At 39.7% G+C, this 16,184-nt stretch overlaps 1 protein-coding gene across 1 annotated transcript in view; it reads left to right on the top strand.

The window, feature by feature from the left end:
- LOC133570299 (GPI-linked NAD(P)(+)--arginine ADP-ribosyltransferase 1-like) overlaps positions 1-14,917 on the top strand; it is a 41,598-nt gene extending 26,681 nt beyond the window's left edge. Inside the window, exon 4 of the mRNA XM_061923143.1 lies at positions 14,204-14,917. Within this exon, the coding sequence (XP_061779127.1) occupies positions 14,204-14,917 (714 nt within the window). The remainder of the gene's footprint in view (positions 1-14,203) is intronic.
- Positions 14,918-16,184: the final 1,267 nt, after the last annotated feature.

Here is a 16,184-nt window from a genome sequence, read left to right as displayed (position 1 = left end):
ACGAATTGTGCTTTATAAATAAACTTTCCTTTTTTTAAATACTTCCTTGTTGCTTACATCATGTAATCATGTAATCAACCTGCAGCTTTGAGTCTTGATTAGTTCCTTAATGTCTTTGACAACAAGTTCTCTTCTTCTGCTTCTCGATCGCCATTCAGCTTGATGCACATTTTGCAGTTGGCATTCCAAGTTCCTTAAATGTTCCTCTACCTTCTCAGGTCAAGCTTTCTTAGCTATGTCAGCAGTTTGCTTAGTGAGGTGCTCGGCTATGGAAGTAGGATTGTCTCACATCAACTTATATATATATATATATATATATATATATATATATATATATATATATATATATATCAATACATGTGCATATATTAATAAATATACAAATACAAATGTGATATACAAATAACAACAGCAGTCACGTTTTTGTATACCGTAAAGCAGTTTGTCTGCCGTAAACAGCAATGTTGTGACACTCTTAAACAGGACAATACTGCCATCTAGTGCATTTGATGAAAGCACTTTTGTGCGTGTCACACATCAATGCATCATCAGAGAGGGTGTTCAGCATGGTTAGAAAAATAGTGACAGAGAATAGAACAAGGATGGACAATTCAACCCTTAACTCAACAATGAGTAGATGAGTGTTATGTGTGTGTATATGTGTAAATAAATGAACACTAAAATTCAAGTATTTATTTTATATATATATATATATATATATATATATATATATATATATATATATATATATATATATATATATATATATATATATATATATACATATATATATATATATATATATATATAGCTAGAATTCACTGAACGTCAAGTATTTCTTATATATATATATATATATATGTATATATATATATATATATATATATATATATATATATATATATATATATATGTATATCTATATATATTTGAAATACTTGACTTGGTGAATTCTAGCTGTCAATATACTCCTCCCCTTTTAGCCACGCCCCCAACCACGCCCCCGTCCCACCCCGACCACGCCCACCCCCTCCCCCCACCTCCCGAAATCGGAGGTCTCAAGGTTGGCAAGTATGGTCACAGGGCATTATATGCATTATAAGCAAAATGCCCGGAGTCCCAAAAACAATCCACGACTTTACAGAGAGAACGCACAACGGGCCTGAGCTAGTGCCAGAAACTCATCGACTCCATGCCACGCCGCATTAACGCAGTAATTGAGGCAAAAGGAGCTCCAACCAAGTATTGAGTATTGTACATGCTCATATTTTTCATTTTCATACTTTTCAGTTGGCCAACATTTCTAAAAATCCCTTTTTTGTATTAGCCTTACACAATATTCTAATTTTGTGACACACGGAATTTTGGATTTTCATTTGTTGCCACTTCAAATCATCAAAATTAAATGAAATAAACATTTGAATGCATCAGTCTGTGTGCAATGAATAAATATAATGTACAATTTACACCTTTTGAATGCAATTACTGAAATAAATCAAGTTTTTCAAAATATTCTAATTTACTGGCTTTTACCTGTAGATGTATAGATAGATATTCATTTATGTATTGTAATCATCAATAATAAGGTATACATAATAATAATAATAAGATATACATAATGAGCCCATGCTACGGTAGGTGGCGGTATGCATATTTTTAGTTACGGCTGCAACCTGCCAGGAAATACAAAAAAGACGACCTCTGTGAGGGTGCATGGGAGTTTGCCCAACCAGTCTACATGTGCTTTGTGGACTTGGAGAATGCATTCGACCATGTACCCCAGGAAATCCTGTGGGGAGTGCTCGGAGAGTATGGGGTATCGGACTGTCTTATTGTGGCGGTTCGCTCCCTGTATGATCAGTGTCAGAGCTTGGTCCGTATTGCTGGCAGTAAGTCGGTCCCGTTTCCAGTGAGGGTTGGTCTCCGCCAAGGCTGCCCTTTGTCACCGATTCTGTTCATAACCTTTATGGACAGAATTTCTAGGCGCAGTCAGGGCGTTGAGGGGATCCGGTTTGGTGGCTGCAGGATTAGGTCTCTGCTTTTTGCAGATGATGTGGTCCTGATGGCTTCATCTGGCCAAGATCTTCAGCTCTCACTGGATCGGTTCGCAGCCGAGTGTGAAGCGACTGGGATGGGAATCAGCACCTCCAAGTCCGAGTCCATGTTTCTCGCCCGGAAAAGGGTGGAGTGCCATCTCCGGGTTGGGGAGGAGATCTTGCCCCAAGTGGAGGAGTTCAAGTACCTCGGAGTCTTGTTCACGAGTGAGGGAAGAGTGGATCGTGAGATCGACAGGCGGATCGGTGCTGCGTCTTCAGTAATGCGGACGCTGTATCGATCCGTTGTGGTGAAGAAGGAGCTGAGCCGGAAGGCAAAGCTCTCGATTTACTGGTCGATCTACGTTCCCATCCTCACCTATGGTCATGAGCTTTGGGTCATGACCGAAAGGACAAGATCAAGGGTACAAGCGGCCGAAATGGGTTTCCTCCGCCGGGTGGCGGGCTCTCCCTTAGAGATAGGGTGAGAAGCTCTGTCATCCGGGGGGAGCTCAAAGTAAAGCCGCTGCTCCTCCACATCGAGAGGAGCCAGATGAGGTGGTTCGGGCATCTAATCAGGATGCCACCCGAATGCCTCCCTAGGGAGGTGTTTAGGGCACGTCCGACCGGTAGGAGGCCACGGGGAAGACCCAGGACACGTTGGGAAGACTATATATCCCGGCTGGCCTGGGAATGCCTCGGGATCCCCCGGGAGGAGCTGGACGAAGTGGCTGGGGAGAGGGGAGTCTGGGCTTCCCTGCTTAGGCTGCTGCCCCCGCGACCCGACCTCGGATAAGCGGAAGAAGATGGATGGATGGATGGATGGATGGACGACCTCTGTTTTCATGTCAAACATATACATTCTCGCTGGCTACTAATACATTTTCTAGAACTACAACTGGTTTGGAAATAACATTGTTCGATTCGTAATCATCCAATTATGACAAGCTTCACAGTGTCTCGGCTGAATGAGCGTGTATCGGACGCCTCGGTCTCCTTGGACGCATCCTCGCTCGTCTAAGCGGACTGGACGCTGGCCGAGAGTTGGTGGGCGGCCGAGGGTGGAGTCGGCTCTCTCGGTTGCTTTGTTGGGTCTGCTCCTGTCTCTGGCCATGCTCCCGCTACCCCAGCAGACGATGGCGTGGAACACCACAGAGGCCACAACAGTGTATATGGGTGTTGAAATGATGTTTTTGTTTGGTTGCTTGTACCGTATTTTTCGGACTATAAGTCGCAGTTTTTTTCATAATTTGGCCGGGGGTGCGACTTATACTCAGGAGCGACTTATGTGTGAAATTATTAACACATTACCGTAAAATATCAAATAATATTATTTAGCTCATTCACGTAAGAGACTAGACGTATAAGACTTCATGGGATTTAGCGATTAGGAGTGACAGATTGTTTGGTAAACGTATAGCATGTTCTATATGTTATAGTTATTTGAATGACTCTTACCATAATATGTTACGTTAACATACCAGGCACGTTCTCAGTTGGTTATTTATGCCTCATATAACGTACACTTATTCAGCCTGTTGTTCACTATTCTTTATTTATTTTAAATTTCCTTTTAAATGTCTATTCTTGGTGTTGGCTTTTATCAAATACATTTCCCCAAAAAATGCGACTTATACTCCAGTGCGACTTATATATGTTTTTTTCCTTCTCTTTATGCATTTTCGGCAGGTGCGACTTATACTCCGGTGCGACTTATACTCCGAAATATACGGTATATGCATGGTGCAATCGTGTGTGCGCAATGTATATTATTGGTTGATTGTTTTTTTGTTGTTTTACTTTTGTGGCTGTGTGTATAAGTTGCACTGTTGGAGTGGCAGCTGGTTGCATCAGCTCTGCTCTTTTAATGTCTTTAATGTCCTTTGTGTTCTTTGATGTTTCCCTCTTACACACATGCTTATGTGTGCTATGGCTATGAGTTGTTTCCCCCCCCCCCCTTGGCCTCAGTCTGGACCTCCTCTCCAGGGGCCCAGGTTTAGATTGAACATTTCCCTCTGCACCCCAGTTTCTCACCTTTTTTGGAAGTTGGCAAATCTTAATTTCCCCTCGGGGATTAAAAAAGTACTTCTGATTCTGATTCTGATTAAAGTAGAAAGCCTTCAACGTTGTGGCTGGGAGAGACAACAAGCTGGCTAGCTAGATGATGCTAACGAGCGAGCTTGTTTCGGCGCACCTGGTCGACTCCCCAACCTGCAATTCGGCGTGGCGTTTAAAGATGAAGAGCGAGTACCTGCGGCTGAGGTGAGCTTTCAACATTTACATTTGTATTAATATTACATTAAAATAAGTGATATTTTGACGCGAAAATGTATGTTTAAATACGCGGATTTCCGCATTTTCTCAGACACCTCACATGTCTGAAACTTTCTTAGCGCACATTGAAAAATGCTATAAAAATAACTGTTAATAGGACCGTTAAATGTAATTTAAGAATAAAGTAAAATTCATATTTTTGTAATTTCGCTGTCTAAAAAAAATCTCCAGAAGATTGTTGTACATGAAGGTAGGAGGCTGTATAAACAAGTTGTTTGCGCTACCAGAACCTCTACCTTCATAGTGTTTGTTGATTAATTTTTGTGTACGTAGTAGTATAGCACTAATAGTCGTTACAATGTAGACTAGAACAGTTATGACACACCACCAAGGTTTAATGCCCATTTTTGGTGGTTTGAAAGTAGGCTACTCTGCAATTTTGAATCTGTTAGTGTCACGACGTGGACATTGGTGACGCAAATTACTGCGTGGTTTGCTTTCCCGGAATGCAACCAGACTGGACGTAGCGTGCAGGTAAAAACATGATTTAATCTTGACTCAAAAAGGTGAAAACAAAAAGGCACACAAGGCGAAAGCACAACTTAATGCAGGAGACAAAAACTAACACTTAGACTGAACTATGGACATGAAACAAAAGTCGCTAACTGTGGCATGAATAAACAAAAACTTACTTGGCATGGCATGAAGTAGTGATGGATCCGGCAACACCGATGCATCGGCGCATGCATTGAGCTCATAGAGCAAAACCCAGTGTCGCTGCACGTACCGTTTTTAGAAAGTCACGTGCAGGTAAAAACATGATTTAATCTTGACTCAAAAAGGTGAAAACAAAAAGGCGCACAAGGCGAAAGCACAACTTAACGCAGGAAACAAAAACTAACACTTAGACTGAACTATGGACATGAAACAAAAGTCGCTAACTGTGACATGAATAAACAAAAACTTACTTGGCATTGCATGAAGTAGTGATGGGTCCGGCAACACCGATGCATCGACGCATGCATCGAGCTCATAGAGCAAAACCCTGTGTCGGTGCGCGTACCGCTTTTAGAAAGTCATGTGACCGATCATGAGCTGTTTCGGTCACGTGACCGATACGCGAACTGTGTCGCACTGACGCCTCCTCTGTGCCCTGTGAGCGGGTCTTTACTACAGCCGGAGAAATAATAACTAAGAGGAGAAATCGTCTAAAATTTAATACGTTGGAAAAACTGTTTTTTATTAATAAAAATGTGTAAAAAAAAATATAAAAAAATTCCCAGTCCACAAGCATCGTCATTCACAACACGTTCTCTTAGATTTCCATGTTATGATACATGTTTACATTATTCATTGACTGTATCTAAAAAAGATAAAAACATATTTTTATTTCAATCAATCAATCAATCAATTCCTTTATTGTCATTGTCATAATAACACTTAAGTCATACATGAACAACGAGATTTTGTTTGAGTTTTGTCCAGCGGCATAGAAACTGCATTGATGTGCAGGTTGACAATAGTTTACATTTTAGCATTGTCAGGGAGATCGCGATAAGAGGGACGTGGGGGTGGGAACAGTCGGATGTCTGATGGGTGTTACGTTGATGTTGCAGCAATACAATGTCCAGAGCACACTTATTGAGGTGGTGAAGAGTGAGGTAATAAGATGGTCCGGGGCAGGCTGTTCATTTAGCAGTCTCACAGCCTGGGGATACAGACTGTGAGACATTCTGGTGGTCCTGGCGCGAATCGATCTATACCTCCTTCCAGAGGGTAGCAGGTTGAAGAGGCCATGTGCTGGGTGGTATCTGTCCTTCAGGATGTTGTGTACTCGCTTTAGGCAGCGAGTTGTGTACATGGCACTCATCTCTGGGAGTATCGTCCTTGTAATTTTCCCCGCCGCTTTAACCACTCGCTGGAGGGCCTGTTGGTTTAAATGAAGATATGAAATAATCCTAAATGAAATACAATGACTTGGTTTATATTATTGTTTATACTAGGTCATAAAATCAGTGTCAGTTGAGTCGGTCCATAGGTTGCCTGTAGGGATTTTTAATGTCCAGCAGATGTCAGTATTTAGTGACACAGTATCAATACAGTTTTGCAATGTGTCGAAACGCTTCATGACCCCTCATCAACCCATCACTAGCATGAAGCATGAGAAGAGCAATAGCAAGAATACCAGCATGAAAAGATCATCAACAGAGCAGTATGAAACGAGGCATTGCATGAAACAATGACGCCAGGCCGACTGACCGGCAATGGCAGGCTTAAATAATGCCTTTGATTAGTGCTCGGGAAGCAGGTGAGCGGGCGAGCACTAATCAGAGACAGGTGAACACAATGAGTAACCATGGTGACAAAACAAACAAGGAAGTGCAACCAGGAACTTTGGAGTCTTAAACAGAAAATAACATAAAACATGATCCAAACCACAGATCATGACAGTCCAAGATAACTGCGCACACAGGGCAACAGTCGCACAAACGCAAAATAGGTCAAGAGACAATATTGACTTTGCCCCCTGAAATGTGCCACCCTTGGCCGTGTTTGAAGGAAGTGTTTTCCTTTAAAGTCTCCAAAAAAGGAGTCTTGGAAACGTCCCATTATTCTTTGTTTGCGTCAAATAAATGAATTACTTCTCCAGCAAACAAAATAATGTTTCTTGAGACAATTACGAGTCGTGACTTGTGAAATGAGTTCTTTGAAACATTTCCTTTACTGTCTTTTAAAAAACATAAACACGTGACTCAACATATTGCACAAGTATTTTTTTGTTTTAAATCAAGACGTTATTTAACATACTGCAGAAGCACTTTGAAAATGTGCTCACATTTGAATGAAATTACATACCTTTACTTACGTATTTTAATATTTTGCTGTTAATTTGTACTTTTATCTCAGCACCGGATTACTTCTTCACTCCACCACAATAATAACATTTTCTTGAATTAAAACCTCTGAAAAAAAAATCATCAATTATCAATGTTATTTAATGTTAGTTTAAATGAGCACTTTCAAACCCCAAATGAGTTGGGAAATTGTGTTAGAAGTAAATAAAAACGGAATACAATGATTTGCAAATCCTTTTCAACCCATATTCAATTGAATGCACTACAAAGACAAGATATTTGATGTTCAAACTCATAAACTTATTTTTTTTTTTGCAAATAATAATTAACTTAGAATTTCATGGCTGCAACACGTGCCAAAGTAGTTGGGAAAGGGCATGTTCACCACTGTGTTACATGGCCTTTCCTTTTAACAACACTCAGTAAACATTTGGGAACTGAGGAGACACATTTTTTAAGCTTCTCAGGTGAAATTCTTTCCCATTCTTGCTTGATGTACAGCTTAAGTTGTTCAACAGTCCGGGGGTCTCCGTTGTGGTATTTTAGGCTTCATAATGCGCCACACATTTTCAATGGGAGACAGGTCTGGACTACAGGCAGGCCAGTCTAGTACCCACACTCTTTTACTATGAAGCCACGTTGATGTAACACGTGGCTGGGTATTGTCTTGCTGAAATAAGCAGGGGCGTCCATGGTAATGTTGCTTGGATGGCAACATATGTTGCTCCAAAACCTGTATGTACCTTTCAGCATTAATGGTGCCTTCACAGATGTGTAAGTTACCCATGTCTTGGGCACTAATACACCCCCATACCATCACAGATGCTGGCTTTTCAACTTTGCGCCTATAACAATCCGGATGGTTCGTTTTCCTCTTTGGTCCGGAGGACAGGACGTCCACAATTTCCAAAAACAATTTGAAATGTGGACTCGTCAGACCACAGAACACTTTTCCACTTTGCATCAGTCCATCTTAGATGAGCTCAGGCCCAGCGAAGCCGATGGCGTTTCTGGGTGTTGTTGATAAACGGTTTTCGCCTTGCATAGGAGAGTTTTAACTTGCACTTACAGATGTAGCGACCAACTGTAGTTACTGACAGTGGTTTTCTGAAGTGTTCCCGAGCCCATGTGGTGATATCCTTTACACACCGATGTCGCTTGTTGATGCAGTACAGCCTGAGGGATCGAAGGTCACGGGCTTAGCTGCTTACGTGCAGTGATTTCTCCAGATTCTCTGAACCCTTTGATGATATTACGGACCGTAGGTGGTGAAATCCCTAAATTCCTTGCAATATCTGCTTGAGAAAGGTTTTTCTTAAACTGTTCAACAATTTTCTCACGCATTTGTTGACAAAGTGGTGACCCTCGCCCCATCCTAGTTTGTGAATGACTGAACATTTCATGGAATCTACTTTTATACCCAATCATGGCACCCACCTGTTCCCAAGTTGCCTGTTCACCTGTGGGATGTTCCAAATAAGTGTTTGATGAGCATTCCTCAACTTTATCAGTATTTATTGCCACCTTTCCCAACTTCTTTGTCACGTGTTGCTGGCATCAAATTCTAAAGTTAATGATTATTTGCAAAAAAAAATAAAAATGTTTGAGTTTGAACATCAAATATGTTGTCTTTGTAGCATATTCAACTAAATGTGGGTTGAAAATGATTTGCAAATCATTGTATTCCGTTTATATTTACATCTAACACAATTTCCCAACTCATATGGAAACGGGGTTTGTAATTTCCCCTCAGGGATTATTAAAGTATTTCTGATTCTGATTCTGATGTCAGCTGACTGTTGCTTTAGAATTTGAATGACATCGCTCGGAGCAATGGGTGGTATAAACTTGTTCTTGCTCTGATGCTGTCCAGCTATTATCACGCTGATAGTTTGTGTACAGGTATACGGCAACTGCAAGGTGCTTCTTGATGTACTGGTGGCGTGTTGGCTTTCTTGTTTTTTTGGTTGTTGCATCGCTTCAGGCATGACGGAAGTTTTTCAGGGAAGCCTACTGCTTTGTTGCGGCCATGTCAGTCAATCCCGATTGGTTCTGCCGCTGTCTCCCTGGTGCCGTAGGGCAGATCCTGTGTAGATTTGACACAGAAAAAGCTTTGTGTGAGCATTTTTTCCACTAGGTGGCAATATTATCCCTGATGCGTGCAATACAAATACCTACCAGGATTGCATTGGTGGTGGTAAAAGAGATATGTGATAACAGACATGAGCAGGACAGTCAGAGAAGAAAAGTAATGACACATGTAAGCATCCGGAAGAAAGGAGTAAATACTATCAGGGCACTTCACTGTACAACCACATAAAATGCTGTTTTGGCATATTGCCTTTGATTAAAACAAACACACATTCGAATATCTAGCGTCGAACACCGGTATATACACCTGTATGTATGTATGTATGTATGTATGTGTATATATATATATATATATATATTAGGGGTGTGGGAAAAAATTGATATAGTGAAATAGTGAAACAAAAATGAATATTATCAACAACAGTATCGATATTAGTTACAATTTCAACATAGCAGTGATTAAAAATCCCTCATTGACATTATCATTAGACATTTATAATTAAAAAAAAGAACAATAGTGTCACAGTGGCTTACACTTGCATCGCATCTCATAAGCTTGACAACACATTGTGTCCAATATTTTCACAAAGATAAAATAAGTCATATTTTTGGTTCATTTAATAGTTAATTTAAATTTACATTATTGCAATCAGTTGATAAAACATTGTCCTTTACAATTATAAAAGCTTTTTACAAAAATCTACTACTCTGCTTGCATGTCAGCAGACTTGGGTAGATCCTGCTGAAATCCTATGTATTGAATGAATAGAGAATCCTTTTGAATCGGGAAAATATCGTTTTTGAATCGAGAATCGCGTTGAATCGAAAAAAAAACAACGATTTTGAATCGAATCGTGACCCTAAGAATCGATATTGAATCGAATCGTGGGACACCCGAAGATTCACAGCCCTACTACATATATACATATATATACAGTACAGGCCAAAAGTTTGGAAACACCTAATTTCAATGCATTTTCTTTATTTTCATGACTATTTCCATTGTAGATAGTCACTGACGGCATCAAAACCATGACACCTGTGAAGTGAAAACCATTTCAGGTGACTACCTCTTGAAGCTCATGGAGAGAATGCCAAGAGTGTGCAAAGTAGTAATCAGAGCAAAGGGTGGCTAATTTGAAGAAACTAGAATATAAAACATGTTTTCAGTTATTACATCTTTTTTTGTTAAGTACATAACTCCACATGTGTTCATTCATAGTTTTGATGCCTTCAGTGACAATCTACAATGTAAATGGTCATGAAAATAAAGAAAACACATTAAATGAGAAGGTGTATCCAAGGTGTGGCCTGTACATATATACACACACACACATATATATGTATATGTATACTGTATATATCTGTATATATATACGTTAGGTCAGGGAAAAAAAACACCAGAGGCTATATCATCCCGACAAGCCTGTTTGGCAGATTTCCCCGCTCGTCAGAGGATTTAATATAATATTTTATAATAAAATGTATTATAAAATCATAATAACATTTTATATAATATTCTATAATAAAATCCCCTGACGAGCAGGGAAACCTGCGAAACAGGCTTGTAGGGATGATATAGCCTCTTGTGTTTTTTTCCTGACCTAACGCTCTATCCCGGTATTGAGCACTGTATAACGGATAAACCACAGAAACCTCGACTATATATATATATATATATATATATATATATATATATATATGCTGTATTTATATATATGGAATATTTAAAAAATATATATAAATGCACATTACACAGATGGTGGAGATAATGCTCAGATAAATTAAATTATACCAACTATATGCAACATTTATGCTGAAACACAAACTAATTGGGTCAAAAATACACAAAATATTCTGAATGACAAGTATGTTTATTAGTACAGAGTATACCCCGTTGAAAGCAACGCTATGGTGACGTTTGCACTGAAATCACAGGAAATGAACTTTGTCGTTTCCTTTGTCCTCATACCACTCAGCACCTTGGTCAATTGAAGCACCAAACCGGATCGTTTTGTTTTGCCACACCCTGCACAGCAATGATGAAGTGGTCCACTTCATTTAGCCACAGTTTTAAACTATTGTTGTGAGTGAGTCGACAATGGCTTGAACTTGAAGTTAACAATTCTAAACAAGGGCGAATACCCAACTGAATATGTTTATTTCTTGATGGCCTAAACATGATGTGATGCATAGTGCAGGTTGTTCAACAACCTGTGTCAGGTGTGTAAGTTGTGGTCCAAGTTATGTTGTATTTCCATTATTACACACACTTTGTGTGCTGCTGTTCAGGTAAATCCTAGTAACGGGGAAGTCCTTGTTGTCAAACAGTGCACAACCACATGCTTACCAGGACATTTCACGGAGAAAAGGTGAGGATTAAAACTACTTTTTGCAATACTTAGCATATTGGCTCTTTTGACCTGCAGATTTAGTCAATATGCTCTAGCAGTATTGGTTGAAGATGCCATTTAAAATAGAACAAAACAAGTACACTGGTGGGATTCAGGTTTGCATCTGTGTGACATGTGTAGGTTATCTGTTAAAGGGGAACTGCACTTTTTTTTTGGAGTTTTGTGTTACGGTTGGGTGGTCGCATGGTTATGCTCGGATCGTTTCCCCAAGATCAGAGGTGGGTAGAGTAGCCAGAAATTGTACTCAAGTAAGAGTACTGTTACTTTAGAGATTTATTACTCAAGTAAAAGTAAGGAGTAGTCACCCAAATATTTACTTGAGTAAAAGTAAAAAGTATGTTGTGAAAAAACTACTCAAGTACTGAGTAGCTGATGAGTAACCTGTTCGTTTAATGATGACGGCAACAAATAATGCACAAAAACATAAAAATAGTAATGAGCAAATTCAGAGCCAGGAATATCTCTTAAGCAACTAAAGCAATAATATATATTAAATAATAATACATTAACATAAAAAAAAAAAAATTAAGGCAAATTGAGCCACAATAACTTAACAGCACCATAGGCTCAGTAGGCAGAGATTACAAAGGAAAATAACAAGTTAGCCTTTACGCAAACCATAAACTGATAGGTGTGGAACACACTGTGCACTTCTAATTGGTGTTTGTGCGTGTGTGTGTGTGTGTGTGTGTGTCTATGAGGCTGCAGTGCGTTAATAAATGTCCCCACACGATGTAAATTTGACAGTGATTCATAGCAGGGAAGCTAACATCAGCCTACGGTGACAGCCAAAATATCTACTAACGTTACTTACCGCGATGTGCTTCCTCAAATTTGACGTTGAGTTCATGTAAGCTTAAGCTTGTTGTTTGCCGCTGAAACTTTATGTGCAGTTAACCATGTGACCGCCTGGTTCTGTTTGATTGGTGAAACGGAGTCAAACGTCACCAGTGACTGCATTTGATTGGTGAAACGCAGGCATGCGATAGATCCTACTTTGAAGGTCTGTCTGACAAACCAAAACAAACAAAGCGTGCATTAACAGATTGATAAAAATCAGTAGCTAATAGCGAGCTGAATGTAGATAAATGGACCGGAGTAAAAGTAACGTTTCTTCTCTATAAATATACTCAAGTAAAAGTAAAAGTATGTTGCATTAAAACTACTCTTAGAAGTACAATTTATCCCAAAAGTTACTCAAGTAGATGTAACGGAGTAAATGTAGCGCGTTTCTACCCACCTCTGCCCAAGATGCAGACGGAACTCCGGAGGCAGTGTGCAGGTAGGACAATGATATATTCTCCATAATTCAGTCAGACAGGAATACAAAACGGAACACGCGGGCCCATAGCACGGGGAGCTAAGGCAAAAAATTAGCAGTGGAAAGCTTAGCATGGAAACGGGAATCAAAGGAGTACCAACGTAACTTGTTGCAGGAGCAAAAAAAACAGCCAGACTGGGAGTGGCGGAAGGCAGGAATAAATATCTCTCTGATTAGTGCCCGGGAGCAGGTGAGCGTCCCGAACACTAATCAGAGGCAGGTGAAAATAATCAGCACCCATGGCAACCAGTGTTGGGTTAGTTACTGAAAACCAGTAACTAGTTACAGTTACGAGTTACTTTATTTCAAAAGTAACTCAGTTACTAACTCAGTTACTTACACCAAATAGTAATGCGTTACTGTGAAAAGTAACTATTTAGTTACTTATGTAAAAAAAAAAAAAAAATGTAAGGCTCCCATTAATGCCCTTTTAGCCTTCATTTCAGTACTGTTATTGCACTGGAGAATAATACAATGTGTGGATCAACTTGACATGCATTTGCATCACTGAACTCTGCTAAGCTATGTGGTCTACATACAACACACAAAGATATGTTTCAAAGGGCCAATTTATTTTGGGCCAGAACAAATTGACAAAACTATTTTAAATAGCTGCAACATAACATACATAAGTAACAAACCGCATAATAACAACATGTCACAACATAGCTGTAAACCTGGCTTCAGCCAAGGAAGGCTCACATGACATGATTCATACATGTCACTATATACAGCGCACATACTGCTATACACACGCCTAACCAGGTGTTTTTTTCTCTTAAGGAATTGTGAAATAAAATCATGTCTTCAGTGAGGATCCAGCCCGCCAACGTCCAAAATCCGGCCCGCGGGAAATCCCAAGTTAAAAAAAATAATAAAATAAATTAAAAAAACAAATATTTTTTAATTAATAATATTTACAATGCATTATAAAAAATACATCCGTAGTCATGTCTTTCATAATGATTGTGAACGATAGGCAAAATTCCAACAAAAGTGCAGTTGCCCTTTCAGTCATCTAGCAACTATAACATTATAAAAGGATGTTGCTGAATGGATGATATGTCTATTTTTTATTTATTTTTTCCGACCGTCCAAATATGTTGATGCGTACATGGAGGACGGATGGTATATTGAGCGCTGGTGTGCAGCCTAGCAGCGATAGTTAACAAAAAACAATGATTTTGAATGATTGATAACTGTAGCTGTTTACAGAGTCCTGATCGTGCACTTCTCAACATGGAGACAGAGTCCATCGATGACATGTACGAGGGTTGCCGCTCTAAAATGGACGAAGTGATTGACCTGCTTGGCGTCTTTGAGCGCCGCAACAACAAACTATTTGCTTCTGTTTGGGCTTTTGCTGAAACACGCGCCAGAACACCTGTGCACAAGGACATGAAGCGGCGACATGCCATCGCGTTGTACGCGTACACCAGTGCACCTGCGCTCCGACGTGAGTTCAACGCCGCAGTTAAAGAAGGGAAACGAAACTACAGCACGCATGAATTTCAGTTCCATTACTTTTACTTCTACTTGACGGAAGTTATCCAGCTGCTGCGTGGGAATCTCACGTCCTGCAGAACCAGCTACCACCGGACCTCGGGACGCCACGACCTCAATGTGGCGAACACAAAGATGCGTTTCGGCGCTTTCGTTTGGGCAGCTTCAAACAAGCAGAGGTTTGAGTCCATTGGACAAGTTTCCTGCTTTGAGATCCACAGTTGCCTTTGTGCTGATGTGACGTTCTACTCTGCTAAAAGCCAACCGGGACAAGTGCTGATTCCCCCATACGAGGTTTTTACTATCACTGAGGTACTGACAGATGAACAATGGTGTAATGCTGTCTACAAAATACAAAGCAGCGAAACTTTCAGAGCAGATCTGAATTGTGAACTGAATATACAGCAAATAAAAACATTTGTATAGTCTTTACAAAACTGTTTGACCAAAGTCTGTCCGTAATAATAATAATAATAATATATTTTATTTGTAAAAAGCACTTTACATTGAGTAAACAACCTCAAAGTGCTACAGTGTATTAAAAAAATAAAAAGATAATAAAAAATAAATAAAAATAAAAACTAGAACAGCCAAATAGCTATAACTAGTGTGCATACATCTAAAAAAAATGTTTGTTTTTTTAAAAGAAGGGTTTTTAAGCCTTTTTTAATAGCATCCACAGTCTGTGGTGTCCTCAGGTGGTCAGGGAGAACGTTCCACAGACTGGGAGCGGCGGAGCAGAAAGCCCGGTCTCCCATTGTTCGTAGCTTTGTCCTCGGAGGTTGGAGGAGGTTAACCTGTCCGGAGCAGAGGTGTCGAGTGGAGGATTTGGGGGTGAGGAGTTCTTTGAGGTAGAGGGGGGCATTTCCATGGAGGCACTTGACCGTACACTTGGCCGGTAAACAAGCAGCCAAGCAATCAGAGCTTAACTCAGGGGAACATATCTTACAATTTTACATACCAACAAAGCAAGAAGAGGGCAGTCAAAAATAAAATCTACCAGCTCGATGCTAATTTACATTGTATTTGCAATAGACATGCTACCAGTTAGCATTGGCGATTTTACATGGTGATGTAAACACCTCCAAATTTGTTAATGGAAACTACAACTAAGATGCATGTTATGCTTGTTTGTGTTTCATTGTATCCATTAGATTTAGATTTAGATGTAGATTTAAATCAGGGATCCCCAAACTTTTTGACTCGGGGGCCGCATTGGGTTAAAAAAAATTGGCCGGGGGCTGGGCTGTATAAATATATACATATATATATATATATATATATATATATATATATATATATATATATATATATATATATATATATATATATATATATATATATGTATATATATATATATTGTCTAAAAATGCATTTTCCCATCGATAATGTGACATCATCGCGGAATGTGAACTACAACCCCCACTCTTTTTCCTTATCAGTGTTGCGAGGGAGGAGATGGGGGCTTTCTTTGTGTGCAAGGAGTGGGCTTTTCCGTTTAAATGTCAGATCAACTAGAGTAGCCGATATGAATGTATTGGTTAAGTTGACCTCCTAAAGCTTTAGTCAAACTTGAAAATATTCCAATTCTGTCTTGATGGTCCTTCTTACTCAGCATATATGTCATCGAAAGAACTTGGGATTGACCTGTAACTTTGATTCTCTGGGAGGAAGAGCTGGTCGACGCAACAAT

Source organism: Nerophis lumbriciformis, linkage group LG27 (genome assembly GCF_033978685.3).
Source record: "Nerophis lumbriciformis linkage group LG27, RoL_Nlum_v2.1, whole genome shotgun sequence".
Lineage (NCBI taxonomy): Eukaryota > Metazoa > Chordata > Actinopteri > Syngnathiformes > Syngnathidae > Nerophis > Nerophis lumbriciformis.
The sequence above is the reverse complement of the archived record's forward strand: the minus strand, read 5'-3'. Positions and strand labels throughout refer to the sequence as shown.